Source organism: Oryzias latipes, chromosome 4, assembly GCF_053564925.1.
Source record: "Oryzias latipes strain Hd-rR chromosome 4, Olatipes_Hd-rR_3.1".
NCBI lineage: Eukaryota > Metazoa > Chordata > Actinopteri > Beloniformes > Adrianichthyidae > Oryzias > Oryzias latipes.
The window spans coordinates 32,666,978-32,690,618 of NC_136240.1; the positions used below are offsets into that span (position 1 = coordinate 32,666,978).

Here is a 23,641-nt window from a genome sequence, read left to right on the forward strand (position 1 = left end):
TCATGTGACCAGTTCACTTCAGCATCGTCCAGCGCAGTAACTACAGAGCTGACTATGTCATCGGCTGTTGTTGTGTCCATCAATTCAAGAAACTCCACTGTGACGGTCTCTTTAAAACCTCTAATAAATATGCACAGTTATATGTGATGTTGGTGTTTTCATCAATAGTGACTGAAAATACAATAAATGACTGGATTCCTTCATATAGCTGCCCATGTTTCCTCAGAGATGTTGGATCTGGAGTCATAATTCTTGACAGACTAATGCTAGCGAAGGTCGACTGTTTTTTGGAGTACAAGACTTCTGCAGCCTTCAGCGTTTTTCAGCATCCATCAGAAAATGAATTTGATGTTTGCTCCAACTTTTTTGCAGTAAGGTAGCTAGGTGTCACTGCTCCATCACTGACATCACGGCTTCAGTAAATGCAGTGATTAATCAGTCCAGCTAATAGCTGATAAATCTTATTTTTTCTTAACTGTAAATAGTGAAACTTTTCTTTGTGGAGAGTCTCATAGTGGAGCTGAATGTTATATTCTTTCAGCACTGCAACCTGTTGATGACATAAGCATGCAGGTTTGCATTCAGCTCCATGAACAAATAAAACGCTTTCCATTTTCCTGGAAAGCTCAGCACTTCACTTCAACTTTTTTTTCTTTTTGACAACATTTTGGTCATTGGGGTGACAGTACTGATCATTCTAATAGCAATGAAACAATGGTGAGGGACAGGGAACCAAACTACTGCCTACCCAGACACAGAGCTGTTAGGTGTCGCTTTTGGCACATGCAGAGTTATGTTGTTTCACCTGTTTAGCTTTTCCTTTGCTCCCCCTAGTGGCGGAATTGCGCCAAATCCTTATGATTTTTACTCTTCATGTGTGGGCCGGACTAAACCACCTAGCGGGCTGGATAGGGCCCGCGGGCCGTATGTTTGACACCCCTGGTCTTTGCCTATAAAGTAATTCCATAATTATTTTATGATTGCATAAACACTTTATTACTGGCATAGATGCACAAAGCTGTTTTTCTCCTTATCAGAATCCATTTTTTGTTAACGTCAATACCAAAGCTCCAATGTGAAAGGGTTAAAATGAGACTGCCCCTTTCTGCAACCCTTCATGGGCTCAGACAACCCAAAAACCTGTGGCACCCCTACGGTGGTTGACCCGTACGACAGTTGACCCGTTTGGTGGATGACCCGTCCGACGGTTGACCCGTACGAAGGTTGACCCGTCCGACGGTTGACCAGTGCGGTGGTTGACCAGTACGAAGGTTGACCCGTCCGACGGTTGACCAGTACGGTGGTTGACCCGTCCGACGGTTGACCCGTACGAAGGTTGACCCGTCCGACGGTTGACCAGTACGGTGGTTGACCCGTACGAAGGTTGACCCGTCCGACGGTTGACCAGTACGGTGGTTGACCCGTCCGACGGTTGACCAGTGCGGTGGTTGACTCGTACGAAGGTTGACCCGTCCGACGGTTGACCCGTACGATGGTTGACCCGTACGGTGGTTGACCCGTACGACGGTTGACCAGTACGGTGGTTGACCCCTACGACGGTTTACCCGTCCGACAGTTGACCCGTACGACGGTTGACCAGTACGGTGGTTGACCCGTCCGACGGTTGACCCGTACGAAGGTTGACCCGTTTGGTGGATGACCCGTCCGACGGTTGACCCGTACGAAGGTTGACCCGTCCGACGGTTGACCAGTGCGGTGGTTGACCAGTACGAAGGTTGACCCGTCCGACGGTTGACCAGTACGGTGGTTGACCCGTCCGACGGTTGACCCGTACGAAGGTTGACCCGTCCGACGGTTGACCAGTACGGTGGTTGACCCGTACGAAGGTTGACCCGTCCGACGGTTGACCAGTACGGTGGTTGACCCGTCCGACGGTTGACCAGTGCGGTGGTTGACTCGTACGAAGGTTGACCCGTCCGACGGTTGACCCGTACGATGGTTGACCCGTACGGTGGTTGACCCGTACGACGGTTGACCAGTACGGTGGTTGACCCCTACGACGGTTTACCCGTCCGACAGTTGACCCGTACGACGGTTGACCAGTACGGTGGTTGACCCGTCCGACGGTTGACCAGTACGGTGGTTGACCCGTACGAAGGTTGACCCGTCCGACGGTTGACCAGTACGGTGGTTGACCCGTCCGACGGTTGACCAGTGCGGTGGTTGACTCGTACGAAGGTTGACCCGTCCGACGGTTGACCCGTACGATGGTTGACCCGTACGGTGGTTGACCCGTACGACGGTTGACCAGTACGGTGGTTGACCCCTACGACGGTTTACCCGTCCGACAGTTGACCCGTACGACGGTTGACCAGTACGGTGGTTGACCCCTACGACGGTTTACCCGTCCGACGGTTGACCCGTACGGTGGTTGACCCGTCCGACGGTTGACCCGTCCGGTGGTTGACCCCTACGACGGTTTACCCGTCCGACGGTTGACCCGTACGGTGGTTGACCCGTCCGACGGTTGACCCGTCCGGTGGTTGACCCGTACGACGGTTTACCCGTCCGAGGATTGACCAGTACGGTGGTTGACCCGTACGACGGTTGACCAGTGCGGTGGTTGACCCGTACGACGGTTTACCCGTCCGATGGTTGACCAGTGCGGTGGTTGACCCGTACGAAGGTTGACCCGTCTGACGGTTGACCCGTACGATGGTTGATACGTACGGTGGTTGACCCGTACAACGGTTGACCAGTACGGTGGTTGACCCCTACGGTGATTGATCCGTATGGGTCAGTGTGACGAAGGCTTAAACGTGAATTTACAGCCAATGTGTTTATTTTCAATTCCAGCAAGAGTTGCTACTGAAAACAAGTGGGACTTTTTAAGTGAAGAAATTTAAAGGCCGTGTCACACAGACACGATAGGTAGATTTTCCACCTATAAAATATTCGGTCTTTCGTGATGCATGTGTGATTACGTAATTCTTCTTGCGTTCCTCATTTGTCAATGAGTACGGATGTCCGTTGAGGGTTTCAGCCGACGAATCTTTACGTGAATTCGGTTTTTAGCTGCAGTTAATGCGTATTTTAAGTACTTTATATGCAATTATTACATAAATCATACACGATTATGTGTGATTTTTGCAAGATGCATGTGTAAATTTCATGTAAAGACCACAACTTTTCTCACTTTTTCCCAATATATTCACGTATGACCAATTTTTATCCGTGCAACGTGTGCAAAATGTACATTTTGGCATTTTTCCCTATTTTCCTCAAACATAAATCATGAGACTTCTCAAAGACAGATCTTTCTAAATTTGTAAAAGAAAAGAATGTCACTTCCTTTGGATAATGTGTGCGGAAGATGACGAATCAAAGTGTTAAGATTATGACATGGATGAGAGCTGGCATGATGTGGAGCTCAGCTGTGGAGAAGGGAGTCAAATCAAGGAGAGTACCCATTGGCACTGTTTCAGCCTCTTCATTAATCAGATTCATCATAATGAGTGTGTCCCTGCAGGGCAGGGGAACGTGGGGATGGAGGACTATGAGCGGGAAGATGGATGGATGCTTACACTGAAAGATAGATAGATGTTACAGGGAGACACAGACCTAATGCGGAGTGCTCTCCTCTCTCAACCCTGGCAGGACACGGACCGGGCGTAAACAAGCTGTAAATTATCCGCTGCAGTCACTCCCTCCTATCATTCAAACACTGCAGCACCGAAGGGCTTCACTCCTATAAAAAATCAGTGAATGAGTCCCTGACGGATCCTGGTGCCCGAGCAGCCCTCAACAGATGTGGAAGGGGCTGATAGGCTCCTCCAGAGATCAAGAACTGTAAGGAAGACGGGAGCAAGGGTGACAAAAAAAAACCCATAGCAATGTTAACTGACACCAACAGCAAATGACTGTTTCTGTCTTTGATTTACAGTCATTTAAAGGATTGTTTTATGATTGTGTTAGTGGAAGTACAGCAGCCTCGCCTCTGGGTTTTTGGCATTTAAGGAAACAATAAAAGAGCCTAATGGAGCCGCTGTAACCTGACGACAAGGATCTCTGTGCAGCTCAGCAGTGGGCAGCATTCATGTCTCACTTCTAACCTTTTCACTAAAAATGGCGTGCAGCTCATAAAACCAGAAAAACTGATCAAAACCAAAAAAAATCTCCAGTCGAGGAGTAAAATGACTTAGTCTTTCATTCCCACGTGAAAACGTCCCGAGCTGCTCAGCTGCTTGTGACTGAGAACTCAGGTCTGGAAATAAAAGCGTTAAATAACACCCAAAACTTCAGCATTTCATTAAGTTCCTCCGTATTTTTCACTGAGAACAAATGATTCAAGGACAGGAAAAAGTTTTAGACCTCTCCATTAGAATCTGTTCAGGCTTTATTCTTGAAGGCACGCTGTGACTCAGACAGGAACTGACCCTCAGTGGATCCGATCTCAAACCACAACCACCACATTCGGATTTACAAATCAGGAGCTAAAAGGTAAGTTTTATTTGTTTTTGTTTTTATTCAAAAATGAAACAAAGCTTCTAAAGCATAAGAAAATTGGTCAATTTGACCACAATCAGACTAATAAATATATATATTTATCACTTTTAACCTCTCCACTTCCATGTTTTCCTGGCAGAAATGTCCTATATGATCACATGAAACGAATACTGCAATTTCATTGGGTAATTATGTATTTTTACCGTCTAAACTGTAGTACTTTTCTTGAAAATTTGCTGCACGTCGACTGCATGAAGTCTCACTTTAAATCGATTTTCCTGACACTGAAAACCTCCTGACAGGTTTGGCATTTTCAGCTCACTCAGGACAAATCATCGTATTGCAGAATAACGGTGCTGTGAGAAAACTCAGGTCCAAACACTTCACACATGAACAGAACTTAGCGGCTGGGTGGCGCTCTCTGTAAGGGACGTCAGCCTGGAAACACAGAACTGAAAGACTTTTCTCAGCTGAAGGAAGCAAAGCAGCAGAGTTCTGCTGCTTTGACTCACGTTTGGACGGTTTTTCAGGAGTTGGCAGTTTCCTCCCTCTCTGCTGCCCTCTTCTGGGTTCCTTCTGCTTCCATCAGGTGCTTGGAATTAGGGCGGGGTCTCCAACTCACCTGCCAGTCGCTCCACCGCCCAATAATCCCTCCTCTTTGACCATGACCCTTTTCTTCATCGTTTAAATGAGCAGCTGGTGTCTTCAAGAACCACAGAACCCGGTTTTGGATGTCTGAGTGGTTTATTAGAAGAAGAAAGCTGACACAAAGCAAAGTCTCCATGCTGAGTTTGAACTGCAGCTCAGGACGTGGTGGAGAATGGCGAACCGCTGCAGGCGTGTGCGTCCTGTGCAGCTGTCCGAGGGTGCATGCATGTGGTGCGTTTTCTGCGTGGCAACAGACACAAACAAACACACACACACGCATGTACTGTACAAATTCACACGCGGCTACTCCTGTACACACAGAGGCTGCGTCCACATGCGGCTGCTCCACCGAACTTACAGGTTAGCTTCACGGTTATGTACACTCAGGACGTGTCATCTGATCCACGGCCCCCCAGGAGTGAAGCCGCTGGTGAAGCAGCAGGAGACTCCAGTCATTACTGGTTTGTTTGCTCTGATCTGGACTCTGGATCCAAACGGGACAAAAAACTTGGGTGCTCACAGTCACTGCTTCATATCATCAACAGTAAGAACAATAATCTTCATGATCGTCGTCCTGCAGCTTCATTGTCATCATCACAGTGGGTACACCAGAGATTTCAAATCATACAAAAACATCTCATAGAAATCTTCAACTGAAGTTCCGTCAAAGAAACAGAAACAACACACCTCCACAAAAATGTTCTCTTTGTGCTTTTTCCTGTCCTATGCGGGGAGGAGAGCTGACCGGCTTCACACGAGTCCCTCCCAAAAATAAACCACAGTGGGTGCAGCCGCTCTCTGGGGCAAAATGGCAGTTATTGGTTTGGGGCACACATGGCAGGGGCACTTGGAGAAAGTTACCCCAGAGAGAAAAAAAAAGACGACATGAAGGATGGAAACACTGAGATTCACAGAGGATGGAGGGATGGGAGGTCAAAGTTAGGATTGAACGTAGGCTGGAGGCTCTGTGCCATGTAAAAAAAAAAAAAAAAAGGAACCTATTTAGACTCAAGCTGGGAAAAGTCATGAGACCACAGCAGAGTTGGGAAAACTGATTTGAGGGGCCCTAAAGGCGGGAGACTCTGACTTGTGTTTCCGACTCATTAAATTGACCGGCTAACCTTTACAGCCACACCACCACTTAAGCAGACAGTGCAGCTCCTGGGAACGGCATGTGAGGAAGAGGAAGGACGTCGTCTTCGTCACGCAGACTGGAGGCAGCGATAAAGTCAAACCATCAGACTGCGCCTCTCCTGGATGCAGTCAGACTCGGCCGTCAAGCTGAGTGACCTCCATTTGAGCTCTTAACTCAATTAATGTCTCAAACGAGTTAGGAGGCCTCCCTGAGTGGGGGCACGTCTATGTGGGGGGGTCAAACAGAGCCGGTTGACTGAGTAGCTCCCTCTGGGGGCTTCTGTGTCGGCACTCATCTTCGCGGGGCACATCAGGCCATCCGAGTATACCGGCCATGTACTTTGCTTAATCAGTCGTGTTTAGTGAATCACCAGAGGAGATGCGGAGCAAGGACACGCCGGCGTGGACACGCCTCCACGTCCTTTGCACGCTCACACAGACACGAGGCCTCTGCAGACGGGGCGATGAAGATGAGGGAGCGCTCCCTTCATTTCATACTAATGACCTGTTTGGAGTTCCTAGTGTAACGTGGAGACACACTAACGGGAGGACGCCACATTTTCCCGCCTGACCTCACTCGTCTGAGTCTCCTTCTCCTCTCTGCTCATGGCTGTTGATTTATGTGAAGCTTTTGCAAAGTTTGATGAACTTTCAAGTCGATCCTGAAAAATATTCGGACTAGTAGATCTTCAACATAAACATCAAAGATGTCAAACCAACAAACTCCAAATAGATCAGAGAGTCGATTTGGAATTGGAAGATGCTGCAAAAGGTCCCCGGTTCAAATCCCAGCTGGGTCTGGTCTGTTTAGAGCTTGAATCTTCTCCCCATCGAGGCTTTCTCTCAAATCCCCAAAACAAGCATCATAGGTTGATTGTCTAAATCTGAATGGGCCCTCAGGCATGTGTGGCCCTGTGATGGACCGGCGCTCTGCCCAGGGTCAACCCCGCCCTCCCAGTAGGTGTGATAGGCTCCTGGGGCTCCCGTGACCCGGCACGGGTCTGCATGGGAATAGAGGATGGGTGGATGTTTCCCACAGGAAGATGCTGATGGAGAACACAAAAGAGGAGGACCCTCCTCACACCCGGTGCGTTACAGGTCGACCGCACCTGCTGTGTTTATGATTGTCTTTAGTAAAGTGACTTCAAAGGATCAGGAGTTTTAAGGTTTAAAAAGAACGCATCAAGAGGACGGGAACGTTGGTGTTTGTGAGAACTAATAAGTTTCACTGTGGTTCAGATGATGCATTTGTGCAAAACGGAAGTCTTGGTATGTTTCTGAGAAAAAGGCAGTAAATGAAGCGGACGATGAAGACGAGTTCAGCGAGTGACAAGGAAGAGCAAACAAGTTACGGAAAAGTAACCAAGCAAAAAAATCTCAAGTTGCGCTTTAGAAAAATTGATTTTCTGTTCAGTCATCATTTCTCTGATCGGCTTTGAGATTGTCTGGAGCTCATTTATTTATCTAACGTTTGCTTCGTTTGTGGCTCTGTTTGGAAATTTGGCACCATCAGCTATAATAAAAATGAAGAAGAACATAAATCCACCATTTATTTACTGAGAAAATCAACGAAACACACAGAAAACATGGAAATGGGGAAAAGGCTGGAAATGAATTGAATTTAAAGGCGAGCGTCTCGGCTGCTTCTAGCCTCTGAAGCTGACACCAGCTTTTGTTTCAGGAGCATTTTGTTGCGTTTTTTTGTGTCACCTGTATTGTGCTCCACCTGCACAGCGCTGTGAATGTTAGCGATGACACTTCTGCAGAGAAGAAAAAGGTGACAATGAGGGGAAAACTGATCAAAGATGTTTTCTGGCGCTCAGTGTGAGGATGTCCATGTCACACAAAAGCATCACACCACTGTCCCCCCCTCTCCAACACATCTACATTTGAATCCACAACAGATAAGGCCGCACAAAAAGCGAAACCATCAAAAGACCAGACAATGAGCTGAAAGAAGAAACTCCACACCCAGTGGTGCCAGTGTCCACCTGTTCTCTGTGGCCCTCTTTTGTTGGGAAAAGCACTACAGAAAGGCATAAAGCCACTAGGGATGGCCGCTAATGGTGCCCCATCGCCCTCATCCTCAGCTTCTGCCCTCACCTTTCTCCTTCCCAGGTCAACCGCTGATGCTCAGCCACAGGAGACGTCCGAGTCTGCCTGGTGTGGCTTACAGGATGAGATGAAACTGCTGTCCTCCTCATTTAGATTCTGTCGGGTTGTGGTGGCGGGATAGGTGCCTGACTTTTAATGGTTATTTGTTGCTGCAGTCTCCTCCTGCTCCCGGGACACAAAGACCTCAGTGTGGTACAGAGGAGACTGAATGGAGCTCCCAGGCGGCCAAGCTTCACAGGCGGGGTGATACGGTCAGAGTGATACGCCCCAACCCAAGGCGGAGGCCGCAGAGAGTAAGACAGGAACGAAAATCAGAAAGGGCCGCTCCTGCCGGAGCCCGGCTATTTCAGCTTACACCTCACACACCCAGGGTAGAAAAATAGTACATTGGCTTCATTGTCTGTTGTTGGTTGCTAATTATTGCTTTCCTTTACATAATCCTGGCTCCAAAGTCTGAGCTGTCATTGACCCCGTCATCACCTCCCCAGACTTCTGATTGGTAAACACAGAGCTTCAAGTAGAAACGAGAAAACCGTCTTTCTTTGATAGAAGCGAGGATATGGCCAACTTCCTCCTAAGAGCCAAACTTCACAGTAACGGTAAGACGGATGCTGGTTACGGGGGGATTGGGGCCGCACACATTGTTCTCTAAGAGTGGCTGCCCTCTGGCACAGCTACAGCGCTTCAGTCTCAGCACATTGTTGTCTGCTGGATGTTACAGGACAAAGAAAGTCAAGTTCAAGTGGGGTAACGGGGGTGAAGGGACGGCTTTACATTTGGCTTTGCAGGCAAAGTTATCTTTTTAGAAATCTGTCCTGTTCAGAAGGGCGGTCTTCATTTTGGACCCTTCTCTGTCTTTTGTTGTCGTCGTCATGGCACCTCTAACAAAGCAGGGAGGCACACAGCAGATGATGAAGAGGAGAACGTCCCCGCTCAAAGAGTTTCAGTGAAACGCTTTGCCTCTTGCCCGTCACCTGGACGTCGGTGGACAGTGAGAGAACATACGGGAAGTCAGGATGGACTTTATCTCGGGGGTTGATTTCATCCAGTTACTGTTGGCAGAGATGGGTTTTCAGAGCGATTTTCCTGTCCTCTCACTGGCCGGTGGGGGTGCGCTCCACCATGTTCTTCCCCAGAAGATGGCTGAAGTCCACCAGGTCCCCCAGACCTCGAGGGCCGTGCATGTCGGGCCTGATGAGGCCCTGCCGCTGAGAGCTATAGGGCGCACCGTTGTTGCAGTTGTAGTTGAGAGCTTCTTGACTCCAACGAGGCTCCCTGTAGTCCATGTGGGGGGTGGGAGCGGACACCACCCTCCGCCGGTCCGGAGACTCCTGTGGCGTCGCGGGGTAGATGTACTCCCCCGCCGAGTTCCTCCCGGTGGTCGCGTGGCTGCCTCCATGCTCTCCTCTTTGGGTGGCAAGAATCAGGTAACGCTGGCGGTCTATGTGCGGGGGGAGCACGACCTCCCCAGGGTCTTCTATCCGTACCACCCCCCCACCTCCCACACCTCCATGCAAATACTTGGAGCTGAGATAAATGACGGCGCCGTTGGGACAGGAAGACCCCACAGAAGTGAGGAAGGTCTGGCTCTGATCCCAGTCACAGTCCGGGAGCCGCACGGCCCGCTTCTGCTGCAGGGGGGTCTGCTCCGGCGTGGGCAGCAGCCCCGGGTCCATCTCACCTTTCGGCCAACCATTGGGCATCATAAAGTGGCTGTCTGGCTGGGAGCGACGGCGATCGCCGCCGCTTGTTCTCGTTACGCTCATCACCGAGCCGCTGTGGCCTTGCCCCAGCACGCTCTGTTCTTTATCACTCTTGCGGCGGGTGGCGCCGCTTCTGGGGCCTTGGGAGTGCCGGTGCCGGTGACTCATGATCCAGCAGACCGTCAGACCCGAGAGGATGGCGCCTGTGGAGAAGGCGGCGACTGCGGACACCACCAGCAGGTTTACGGACACCAGGCCGTCAGGCTCGTCCACGAAAGTCTCCTGGAGGAGCATCCCTGCACAGAAACAATCAACAGGGTCATCAGTCAAGCGCCGACACCGTCCTAATGCCATCAGTGTTTCCAGCGCGGGGGCTACAAATCGCTTTTTTCTCCCCCATCTCTCTGGGTGGGAAAGGGCCAGGGTGTCATTTGGAATCGTGATGTTAATGGCTTTAATGACTGCCTTCCTGTTGGAGAATAGCTTCAACCGTTAAAAGTTACCCGGTTAACAAACCACGTATGTTAGTATGAGTGAGGAACAACTGAAAGCTCTGTCATGTTTGTAGTCTGTGCAGGAGGTCAACAGCAGCAGGTCACCAAAAACCCAACAGGAAACCAACGAGGTCTGTGAGGAGAGCTGGGATGTTTCTGTTCATTTCAGAATTAAGACAAAGAAAAAATAAAGAAATAAAACTTGTCTCTTTTATAAACATTTTTTTAAATAAATTACTTTTGTCATTTAATACTAAACTGTTTTCTTAATCAACTTCTATTGTTTTTAATTGATTTGTTGTGATTTTGACCATTGATGGAAGTCCTTATCATGATTCCTTAACAAAATAAACCAAAAATGGAACGAAAACTAACATCCGAAGTTGATGTTGAACAAAGACATTCCTGTAATCTCTTTATCTGAGAGTGAATGCATAATGCAAAATAGAGCGGAGCAGGGAGACTGGGGCCCCCCCATGTATTTTCTATGTCACAAATACACTGCAGCAAAATGTATCTAGTCAGCCACCAATTGTGCAAGTTTTCCCACTTAAAAAGATGAGGGAGAAAATGGAAAAAAAATCCAGAAAATCACATTGTCTGATTTTTAAAGCATTTATTTGAAAATTGTGGTGGAAAATAAGTATTTGGTCAATAACAAAAGTTGAACTCACAACTTTGTTATATACTCTTTGTTGACAATGAGAGCAGTCAAAAGTTTTCTTAAAGTCTTCTCAAGGTTTTCACAAACTGTTGCTGGTATTTTGGCCCATTCCTCCATGCAGATCTTTGTTCTTGTGATCATTTTGACCCCACAGGGTGAGATCTTGGGGGGAGCCCCAGATGGACGGAGATGATCAGTGGTTCCAGATAATTGCCCCCACAGGGGATTTCTTCACACCAAGCTGCTTACCTGTTGCAGATTCAGTCTTCCCAGCCTGGTGTATAGGTTAACAATTTGGTTTCTGGTGTCCTTAGACAGCTCTTTGGTCTTGGTCATTGTGGGGATTGGAGTGCGACTGTCTGAGGATGTGGACAGGTGTCTTTTCTATAGATAACCAGTTCAAACAGGTGTCATTAATACAGGTAACCAGTGGAGGACAGAGGATCCTATTACAGCAGAAGTTACAGGTCTGTGAGAGCCCAAAATCTTTTTTTTGTAGGTGACCAAATACCTATTTTCCACCATAATTTACCAATAAATTCTTTAAAAATCAGACAATGTGATTTCCTGGATTTTTTTTTTTCATTTTCATTTCATTTTTTTCATTTTTTCATTTTCAGTTTGTTAGTTCATTTTAGTATTTTTCTATTGAACTCTTTGTATTCGTGATCCTTTTGATTTCATGTTTTACTTCGAAGCCCATCGAGACGACTGTTGTTGTGATTTTGGGCTATACAAATAAAATTGAATTGAATTGAATTGAATTGAATTTTGTCTCTCATAGTTGAGGTTTACCTATTATGAAAATTACAGACCTCTATTATCTTTTAAAGTGGGAGAACTTGTAGAATTGGTGACTAACTGCATTTCTTTTTGTTTGCCCCACTGTTTGGTCATTTTGCCACTGGATTTTATCATCTGCTCCTGATTCACAACAATTTGAATAAAGAAATACTCAGAAATGCAATTTTAATCTTAATGTTCCTTATAAATGCCCCAAGAACAGGTTAAAAACATCAAAAACACCTTTTTATCACGGTGGGTTTTCAGGAGAATATGAAAGTAAAAGAGATGAGATCAATCATTTCTCCACTGCTTGATCTTTGTTTGACAAAAAAGACGCCAAAGTTTATTCAAGGCTGAATGTAAAGAGTCATGGTCTTACTGCAGATTCAACTATTAAAAACTCCAACCCTCCGTGGAGCCTGGAATGAATTATTAAAGACATGAATCTGGTCAGACCAAAGACGTCCACGGTTCAATTAGAAAAGTGCCAGAAGAAAAGCTGCTTTTGCAAAGCGGACTCTCCGGACCAACATGCAGGAAAACGGAGCCAAAGGAAGCAGACTGGAGGAAAGCGGGAGCAGAACAGAGGAGAGAAACTCAGAGAAAGAGAGAAGGCCCAAAGCAAGCGTCAGCATTTGGGGCATTAAACAAACAACAGTAACCGTAGTGAAACTGCAACACAGAGAGAAGCAGAAGGAGATCGTCTCCTCAAGGACAGCAAAACAAATCCTTTAAAAAAAGAAAACATGTTTTTTAAAAAATAACACCAGTCAGCTCCTTCCTCCCGGGCCGCCTCCTCTCCAGCCTTGACGCTGCTGAACCGTCTGCCGCTGCTGCTGCCTCGCCTGTTTTCACATTCCGTCATCCACCACAGTAGAACACAAAGACCTGAGCACAGGTGTCAGCTCACCTCTGCATGTGTGTCTGTGTGCATCAGTGTCTGTGTGAACTGTAGGGGTATTGTGCACGTGTTGACGGGTTTGTGCGTGAAGAGTTTTGGAGTCAACAGGTATGTTATGTCTTTATGATTCAACCGCCTCCTGCTTTTTTTTCAATCCCCCCTTTTTCCCCTTCTTCTTATCCTCCATCTCTATCGCCTCACTCTCTCTTTTTCTGTTTTCCATTCAGTCAAACAAGAAATGTGAACAAACATGATTAAAATGAACATTTTATAGAGACGATATAGCTAGTTTTCCACTTAAACACAGAAAAAGGAATCTGAGCAAAAAACCAGTAGCAGAAGCAAAACTTTTTGGTAAATAAACATCATTTTATTATCTACAAAATAATTTTTGCAATGAACTAAAGAGATGAAGTTTGTGTAAATCCTCTTGACAGTGAAGGATGAGGCCCGTGGCCTTGTAAAGTGCTGAACCACCGCCATAATTAATCTGAGGAGCAGCAGATTAAACCCGGCGAAGGTCTCTGTAACTGCTGTGGAGCCGCAGAGCAGATTATCTACGCGTAGAAATAAAAACAAACAGGAAGCTGCAACCCAATCACTGTAAAGATTCAGAGCAAAAGACGTAAAAGAGGAAGCTGCAATCAAAAGGCTCAGTGAGACGATTTGTAAGGCTGTCCTGCAATAATGGTCGGTAATTACCGCACACAGATGTACAGTAGAGCAGCACTGAAAACACAGCTGCATCCTGGATGGACTGAAGCTCAGAAAAAGACACCAGAACACGGGAACTGAACCATCAATCAGAAAAACTGCTGGCTTTTGTGTAATTTAGACCAACCTGATTAAAAAACAAGAAACAAACTGGGGAAAAATCTGTTTTTGTGATGAGAAAAAGTCAAACTGAGTTTTTGTGATGGTTTGTGTTGAATCTAAAGGACTTCAGCTCAGCTTATTTTCACAATAACTGTTGTTTTTTCTTCTAAAGATGCGAAAGTGCAGCGAGAGACCCAGATGATGGTTTTCTGCTGAGAGCTGCTGAGCAACCCAAAGGGAAACATAGGAGGGAACATTAGTGCAGTTTGTTAGCACTGTTGATGACACTTTTTAAGACAATCCATCCATCCATCCATCCATCCATCCATCCATCCATCCATCCATCCATCCATCCATCCATCCATCCATCCAAGGTTAGGGTTAGCTGGGAGACGTAGTCTCTCCAGCGTGTCCTGGGTCTCCCCGGCTCCTCCACCCAGTGGGACATGCCTTGAACACCTCCCCAGAGAGGCGTCCAGGAGGCATGTGAACCAGAAGCCCGAGCCACCTCAACTGACTCCTCTGGATGTGGAGGAGCAGCAGCTCTACTCTGAGTTCTCTCTGGGTGACCGAGCTTCTCATCCTATTTCTAAAGGAGCGCCCAGCTACCGTTCGTTCTTTGAGCTCGTGACCATAGGTGACTATTGGAAAGAAGATGGGCTGGTAAATTAAGAGCTTAGCTTTTTGCTCAGCTCTCTCTTCCCCACAATGGATCAGTACAGCGGCCGCATGACTGTTGATCTCATGCTCCAGCCTTCCCTCACCCGTGAACAAGACCCCAAGATACTTAAACTCCTCCACCTGGGGCAAGAGCACCAGATGGCAAACTACCTCTTCTCCAGTCGAGAACCATGGCCTCAGATTTAGCTGTGCTGACCCTCATCTCAGCCGCTTCACACTCTGCCGCAAACCGCCCCAATGCACGCTGGACGTCCCGACTCGATGAAGCCAACAGGACAACATCATCTGCAAAGAGCAGAGAGAACCTAAACCAAAAACCCAAAGGGCATTTGGCTCCACCTAGAAATTCTGTCCATAAAGGCTCCCGGGACCCCATACTCCGAGGGCCCCCTCAACAGGACACCAAGGGGGGACGCGGTCAAACACCTTCTCCAAATCCACAAAGCACATATGGGCTGGATGAGCGAATTCCCACGAACCCCCCTTCACCCTATATAACTGATATAGGTGCCCGTGGTGCAACGGTAGGGCGTCCGGTCAACCCATAATCGCAATTTTGCAGGTTCGATTCCCTGCCTTGCACGCCCAAGACACTGAACCCCACCTTGCCTCTGGTGGAAGGTTGGCGCCAGATTTCTGCAGCGGAGCCGCCATCAGTGTGTGAACGTGTGTATGAATGGGTTTGTGACTGTAAAGAAGGTAGAAAAGCGCTATAAGTATACGCCATTTACCAATAAATTCTAAGCCATAACCAAACCGTATGCTACAAAATTTAACCGAATTGTGGAAAAGGAAATTTCCTGCGTTTCTGATTCTGAGTCACATGACGACTCAGGAAACAACAAAACAGTAAAGAATATTTAGAAAAATGATAGAAAATGGCATCAAGATAGAAACCTTGAAGATAAATTAGACAAAATATGATTCCTGTGTAGAAACACAATGTCTTCTTAGACCACAATACAAGACTGAACCAGACCTATGCAATAATTCCTAAGGTTCCTGTTAGCCTGACAAAGGCGGATTCAGACCAGCCTCTCCTGAAGGCAGAAGAGTGAAATCATTAAGTGTCTCAACAAACATCTAAAGCATCACTGTGGGACTGAAAGGAAGACAGACGGAGCGGCCGCAACAGAACGTAAAAAAACTCTTCACAACAGTGACCTTAATGCCCCGCCCCCGGATCAAATCAAACTCCTCATCTTTTCCTGTCACTTACAATCACATCCTGAAAATGTCCTCAACAATGACTTCCAGCCTGAAGTTTGCCATTTGCATTGATTAAGAAGTGTTGTTAATCAGCTGGCCGAGTTCGTAAATCAATGTTCTTTTCAGCACTAATTAGCGCTTTATCACCTCTCCAATGAGATCAGTGACACAGATACACACAGGCGTTCTCATTAGTGAGGTTTCACATCAGTCAGAGATCCTCAGTCTGATCACAAGTGATCAAGGTGAGGAGATGAAAACAGACTTTCCCGTACGACTCCTTCCTCCCCCTTTCTTTGTTTCTGCAGAGTAAAAAAATAAAAATCCTATTTTTCGGAGCACAGATGGTTATAAGAGCTACAGTTTCCTTCATGCCATCATGCAGCCAGCTTGTGGTTTCCTCAAACTAACCACCACAGACGTCTCTTAAATCTTTGTGGATTTGTTTAAGCAGCCGCGCTCTTCCATGTTTACACTCAGTTTGGCTTTTTATTCACCGGGAGCTCAACCCTCCTCATGGTTGAGATATTTGTCGCTGCTTCCTGTAATCATTTGTGTCTGTTTTTACAAATGAAGTGTTTTCTTTTCATTTCAAAATGAATTTCTGGAACCATATATGACTATAAACTGAAAATTAAAATGACAAATTAAATAAAAATAACAGTTTGAAGTTAGAGAAATGCTTGCTTCAAACAGGTGATCTATATGAAAAAAAACCACATCATTAAAGTCCCTCACCGATCCTCTTTTGATCTACTTTTAAAGCGTTTTAATGATGATAATGCAGTTTTTAGCCAACTATCCATCCGTACTGTTTAGATCCAGATTCTGGCTCAGACCAGGAAAACGCTGACATTCATGGATCTATTTGTCTGCAAGTGGATGCATCAGAAAGGGGCGGAGTGCAGTCAGCTTTTTTTTCTATGTCACAAATACGATTATTTTTTTAAACAGCAATTTTGGGTGCAACAATTTTAGTCTTAATTTTCTTCATATATGTCCTCCATCATCAGAAAGATGCTGAAAGAACACGTTAAAAACACCAACACTTTCATCAGAGAGGGTCTCTAACTCATTGACTGCAGCCTTGGGGCAACATTTCAAACAAAAATGAAGCAAATCGAGAAAACAAATGAGAAAGGTCAAAACCGGCGCACATCTGGACTGCAGACAGCTGCAGCCTGACATCCTACTTCTTGCGGTCTGCATGTCTGCGCTGCAGTCAGACAGCTGATGTTTTCATGCAGCTGGAGACGTCCCCGCGTGTCGGGAAGTCCTCAACACATCTGCAGAATGGAGACACATCCAAAGTCTCTTCTGACATGAAATATTTTGCCAGTTTCTTGCAGGGCTCCACAGGTTTCTCTCCATTCTAGCGGCTGCCAATGCATTTTCCCCCCTCCCTTCAGCTGCTTCCTTCTCTCCAGTCCTGCTCACTTACTGAAGCTTAATAAAAGCCAACAGGCTGCTTGTCAGCCTGACAAACACTGAGCCGCTTGTCTTCGGGCTTCCAGCTCCAATTACAGCGCAGGAAAGAGAGGAGAGGAGGATAGAGGGATGCATGTGCAAGAGAAGGAAAAACATCAGAAGGGATGAGAGTGAAGACCACAAACAAGAAGAGGAGAGTTAGAAAAAGGACAAAGAGGTGTAATTTGAGATTTAGGAGAGTAAGAAAAACAGAGATAGGATTCAGAAAGACCAAAGGCAGCTTTGCTGCTGCAACAACAGATAGTTAGTCATTAAATTTGAAGCTCAAAGATTCTTTCTCAGGTTCCAATTATGCGGCTCAGTTTGGTTCTTTGCCTCCACGCCGTTTCTCGCTTCTCTCTTGTTAGACGGTAATCCTGGGCTGAACCCAGAACTGCTTTGATCACCAGGGTGGTGGTGCCATGAAGCATCAGCCTAACAATCCAGAGCAGAAGTTTCCAACATGCAGAACCAAACATTAAAGATATTTTTTCCAGCTTTTTCTTAAATAATCTGTATTTTCTTTGCTTTTTCATGTTTTTTTTCTTCTTAATCCTGACTGATTAATTAAATATTTGAAAAATTGATGCTTTTATAGTTTTGTATCCCTGAACAAAAAAAATAACAACAACTGCTTTTTCTAATGTGAGTCACTGATGATGGAAATCAAGTGTCTGGAGAATATTCATCCCATCCCAATATTCATCAGCCGCCGTCCTGGACTGAAGGACCAGATTGTTTTCACAATTCTTCCATTCTTACTGCGCTTTTGAGCACAAAGGCCAGCCACCGCCATAACCTCTTCACACACACGCCACCAGGTCAAGTCTACAACCACAACCGCAGTTTCGTTGACCTTTGATCTTGGGAACATCAAGAGTTACTCGATTCTGATTGGCTGCTGAGTGTGCATTAAAAGTTCCGGTCACCTAGCTTAAATGTTCTGTATCAGTGCGCCGGCTTCTTTAAAACAACCTTTTGCTTCATCATTTGGACAAAAACAAGCGGTAAGAGGTGAACTTTCTCTCTGAACTGATGCTTTTTCAACCCATCGGAAAGATCAGCATACATATCGCCGAATCTTGACTGCAGCAATGGTGTGGCGCGTCGCAGGCATGAATGTCTTTTTGTGACAAAAGCGATCCAAATTGGTAAAAAAAACAAGAAAGACTAAAAATGGGTTACTATTTATTTCTTTTGTAAGTGACCATGGTATAAACGGGTTAATGGCCTTCGAAGTATGCATTATCACTTTTTAACACACTTCGGAGCAGCAACCATTCGACGCGTGGCTTCCACAGCGTGCGTTAAATAGTGATAATGCATACTTCGTCTGCCATTAACCCTTACATACCTGCCAGGTTATCAAAAACAGCTTTCAGAGTGAACAAAATCTGAGGAACACTGCAGGTCAGAGACGGACACACTTCGAGGTAAACACCATCTTTACCCGTCTTCAGTTATGGGATCACAGAGAACTTCTGACTGACTGGAGGGACGATCCAACCAACACGAGAGAGGTGAAATCCGGATCCACCGTCTGCCTCTGAAACATCCTCCTCCTCTGTCGTGATGAAAGTCTGGAGGGGGTGGCCTTGTTCGATGCTAAATAACTCATTTGTGAGCTTTTTCGGGAGCTCTCAACAGTTCAGCTTTTTGATCCTAAGTGAAGTCAGAGGATATTTCTGCAGTTTGGGTGCTTGAATTCCCCCCGCACATCAAAACCGCTCACAGAGACTTCACAGCCTCCCGGCGGACCCGTCGATGGCACCGCCACATTTCTGAGCTTGATAGGTTACGACTGTCAGAGCAGCTCCTGATCTGAAGGCCTTTCATGTGCAGAAATCTCTCTGTGTAATGTTAATGTTGTGTTTGCAGCAGAAAGGTGCAGCACGTGGCGGAGCATGTGCACCATAGCATGTGCACCATAGCATGTGCACCGCCTTCAGAACAAGTGCAAAAGTGGCTTCAAACGCACTGAGAAGCGTTTGCTTGTAGCAAAAAACTTCCAAAAAACTGCCATCATGATTTTTCAGATTTTTCTTTAGAAATCTCCTTTTTCATTCTTCACCGCAAACCTGAAACCTTGCACGCGTCCCCGTGTCAGAACCACACCAGTGTGTACTTTTCAAGGTCAGAAACAGAGTGCAAAAGAGCGAATGTAATTTAAAAACAAGCCGACTTCCTTACTTGGACCAAAGCTGGTTTCCTCATAAACTGTGTTTACTCTCAGAGGCTGTAAAGTCCTTTACAGCTCCTCCCTGACCGCTGGCTGCAGACTGCAAAAAAGTCTGCCTGGCATGGGTTTAAGGTGAAAAAACAGCACAAAAATCCTTCCTGGTTGTGAGGCGGGACCTGTTAGACCTTCGTCTACAGTGTGTTCAAACATTTATGCTCACCGTCCTCTGTGTTATCTAAATTCCATGAAATCTTCACCTGACGGCTTATTGTCTTTGGCTGGATCCATCAGTGAGGGCAGGGCAGGAGATGACATGCCCCCCCTTCCTCAGGACATCTCCATTTCCATTTTTTTCATTTGCTCCCACGTTTTGGTGCCATTTTTTCTGTGCGTATGTGAGGTAACCCCAGGTTTGCGGTGGGGGCGGCTGTGTTAAACCCATCAGAGGGGGTTAAGTCCCTCTGCAGCCCAGCAGTTAAAAGCTCCTGATTGCAGGCTCTCATAAGTGTTTTTTTTTTCCGCCTCCTCTACTGAAATCACGAACGCTCGTTGCTGAAGTTGTGGTCTTGATTACATCAGCAGACCTCATTTTCCAAAGCTGGAGAGCCTTTCTTTTGAGGCAGCTTAACAAAGCGCGTCCAGTCGGGGCCGCCGCTCTGTGAGGGGCACCGAGGCGTTTCCAGAGATCTCTGTAGACGTCTCCCAGTGAGGTGCTCCTTTTATCTGTTTCTCTCTGCTGCCAACGACACGCTGCAGTGCCAACCCTCCTTCTGTTGGATGGTGAATATTCCTGCTTTCTGTGCAGAGCGAAATAAATATTCACAAACGAGTCAGAGTGTGTTCATATAGCTAAGGCGAAGGAACAGATCAATGGCGCTGTGGATGCATCTCAGGACACAGGAAAGTTTGAGAGGAAAAAGTATTGAGAGGAAGTGTGATGAGAGTAAAAGCAGCAGCGTGTGGAAAAGCTCTGGGTGTTTCTGCTGTTTTGCAGAAAGAAGGAAACGTGTTGATAGATGGAATCAACAGGAAAACAATGCAGCAGTTCTGCGCTCGGGATGTCAGAGTGCAGGACTGACTTCACACCTAATTACATGATGCAACACATGCAAGCTTTTCGAACCTGATGCAACATGTGACACACAACACCCATCTCTCATTTCGACGCATGCTGGAAGCAACTAGTCCCCATCCAGAGTTTTGAATTTAAAACAACGCCGATGGATCCAGGTTTTAAAGGCTTAACATTTTTTTTTCTGCATCAACTGTAACCCTTGTGCTATTCTAGGCACTTTATCGTTGGGAGTTGGGTCATCTAGACCCACTAGACAGTGCTCTGAACCTTTTTTTTTCAATGATTTGTGATCTTCACTGGTGTCCATGGATTAAATGAAATCTTTCCACCTTTATCCACCTTTGTCATGGTAGGGAGAACACGTCAATGTAAGGGTAGGGTCATCTAAGATAGCACAAGGGATAAAACCTTAATCAAAGGGTCTTCAGTTCCTGCACAGAACCACCGACAGCTCATCTTACGGGGCAGTTCCTGTGACCAGACCTCCAGCTGCAGCTTCAATCGAATATTTCCTCTGCAGTGTGGAATGCTGTGCTCTTTTCTACCAGCGAGAGGATGACTTGGCATGCTGGTGCGTAAAGATGTGGAAAAATAATTCACAAAAAGGATCAAGTACTGATGCACTGACTTTTAAAACACTCTGAGGCACTAACTTTGCTCTTGAGTTAATTCCAACTTTCATTCTTAAAATAGGGATTCAGTCGTTTTTAGTGGTGGTCTCCTCGGCGGCTCCCAACAGCGTTCAGCTGAAATAATTAATTACTTTCCTTTTGGAAGTGCTTTCTTTGATCTTGTTTTAAAGCCCAAGTTCCCAAAATGACAAAGAATACCGATCTCAGACGGTCAGCTTCTCCATCATTGGTGCAGAAAGATGGACCTAAAGTTTATATCAGTTTTTGGTGTTCTTTTCATCTTCATGCTTTGATGTTAGCTCAGGAGTTTTCAATAAACTTTATTTAAAAACGATACCATAAAAAAACACTTTAAGATTTAAGTTTGAGGTTTATTTTTTAAAGATTCTTGTTAAAATATTGTTTAAATTATGTTTTTACAGAGCAGAGAATACTACACTCTGCGTTGTAAATGTTTTTTATTTTTTATAAAGTTTGATTGATTCTCCTTTCACCTTCCTCATCCTCTGAAATCTGTTTCAGCCACTGCCATGCGTAAATAATGGTTTGAAGTTTGGTGACCATTGTTCCCAGAACCGCCATTAATCATTCTTCACATGGATTCTAACTTATCAGACAGACTCCTCCTTTCTAAAATGTCACTCTGAGCTCAAACCGGAATCGTGACGTCCAACTCGCTGACTGGTTGCTTCCAGAAGATGGTTGAGGAAAAGTTCTTCCTTAAAGGAAACTTCCATAATCTTGTGTTTACGGTATGTTTCCTCCATAACTTCCAGTTCTGAAGCTAAATCCAGATTCAGTGTTTGAGGTCCGTTTTTACCCTAGATACCGGTAATCCCAGAACCAGTCCGTCCTGGGGGAGGATCCCTCCTTCTTCATGTGGACACCCCTGAGGTTTCTTCGTTTTTTCAGGAATCCGGTTTCTTTAGGAGTTTTTTTCTTACCACGAAGGGGGGTCTAAGGGCAGGGATGTCCAGTTTAGTTTAGTCTGTTTAGTTAATTCAATTTAGTATTTTCTTATTGGATTCTATGCACTCATGATCCTTTTGATTTTATGTTTTACTTTTCAATTACCGTTACAAAGCCCATCAATAAAGTTGAATTGAATTGAATCTGTGAAGGTCAGAGGAAGAGCACACACTCCCTTCAAGTCTTAAAAACGTTGGGGCCGAGAAAACCGATCCAAATATGATGTCTGCACTGCTGGGGGGTCGAAAGCATCAGCTGTAGATTACATTGTACGCTCCAGAGTCCAAAGCACACAAACCCATTTCAACAAGTCCCTGAAAAAACTCATCCATCAGCAAAATCCTGAAGCCTGCCCCCCCCCCCGTGCTTCAAGGCCCCCAGTGATGAGAGAGAAGTGGGGACCAGAGGAAGGAGACAGATGAAAGAGTTTAAGCCCCCATGACTTCATGCAATTATTCTTATCTCCTGAAAGCTAAAGTCTTCACAGACAGTGTCTCCGTGTCAGAGAGCACATGTGCCCCATGAACACGCCTGAACTTCCATGTGGCTCCAGCGGCTGAAGCTCCGTGTGGGCGTCCCCTCCCTGCTTCACTCCCCTCTTAACTCTGGATGGACGACATCTGAGAGTTTCTGATGATGGACGGCCGTTCTCCGCGTTTCCTGCTGACATCTGTCTGTACCGACAGTCTGACTTTCTGGAGTGACAGAGGGGGGAGATCTGAGAGGAGAACAGGTGGGATCTGTTCCTGCGTCTCCTCTCATTCAGAAAGAAGAAACCGCATCAAACAGAATTGGTCTTTTTTTTCCCCTCATGGCTGAAGGAGGACAACACCTTCAACACTTGAAGTTGAACTCACTTCACAAAATTAAAAAAAAGGGGTACAGTCTTGCTGGTTCCAACCTCACAGCTCAAAGTCTGGCCCCTAAAGTGAAGGCTGGAGGTTTGATTCCCACGGGTGGAGACGCACAGAGAGCTGCATCCTTAATGCTATCACACAAACACAGCTATTAAGAAAAACTGCACAAGTCTAGAACCTCCTACTGCATTTACACGTGGCTCAGCAACGCTCGCTCAAGCGGCCACTTCCAATGTAAACGGGCATATATGCACGATTTGGGTACGTATTGTCCCAACGCTGTCCACTTGTCCAGTGTGAACACCATGGGCTAAAAGCACGTTCAGGAACCCACGTTCAGTGCGTCACATGCCTGGTGTGTACGTAGCTTAGGAGAGGCTAAGACCAGAAAAGCCTGGCAGAAGCATTTCCCCCCTCAGAACCTCGGCATCGGCCCGTCTCCAAACCGCTGCAATTAGAGTGGAATTAGAAGAGACAGAGGTCGAACGTTTGCAGCCACATTTTCTGGCAGACAGAAAGCTGGAGCCCGTCCTGGCACTGTGGCGATCGCCACCCATGCTAACGGGACGCCATAACAAGGAAACTCCAATCTGCTCACGCCTCATTGATGTTTCAGTGGACCTCAATTACAGAGCGACTGCGTCCCACTGCTCCTCCAGTCAAAACACGGCCTTTCTTCAGGAAATATTTTCACAGCACCATAATTGCTTCCATCTGCGGCTCCACAGCAGCAACACGGGCTGTGTCATTACGGCTGAGTGAGTTCACAGCGTAACGAGTGGCGAGTGTTTGTCCGTCCTCTCCATGCAGGCACTTGTTGAAAAGTCTGCTCTGTCTTTATCAG

At 46.3% G+C, this 23,641-nt stretch overlaps 1 protein-coding gene across 3 annotated transcripts in view; it reads right to left on the bottom strand.

Moving 5' to 3' along the window:
- Positions 1 to 5,192: 5,192 nt before the first annotated feature.
- sema6bb (sema domain, transmembrane domain (TM), and cytoplasmic domain, (semaphorin) 6Bb) overlaps positions 5,193 to 23,641 on the bottom strand; it is a 141,172-nt gene continuing 122,723 nt past the window's right edge. For all 3 annotated transcript variants that reach the window (XM_023954529.2, XM_078946304.1, XM_078946305.1), the window contains one exon: positions 5,193 to 10,363. In XM_023954529.2, coding sequence (XP_023810297.1) covers positions 9,459 to 10,363 — 905 coding nt within the window. In that variant the 3' untranslated portion in view covers positions 5,193 to 9,458. The remainder of the gene's footprint in view (positions 10,364 to 23,641) is intronic.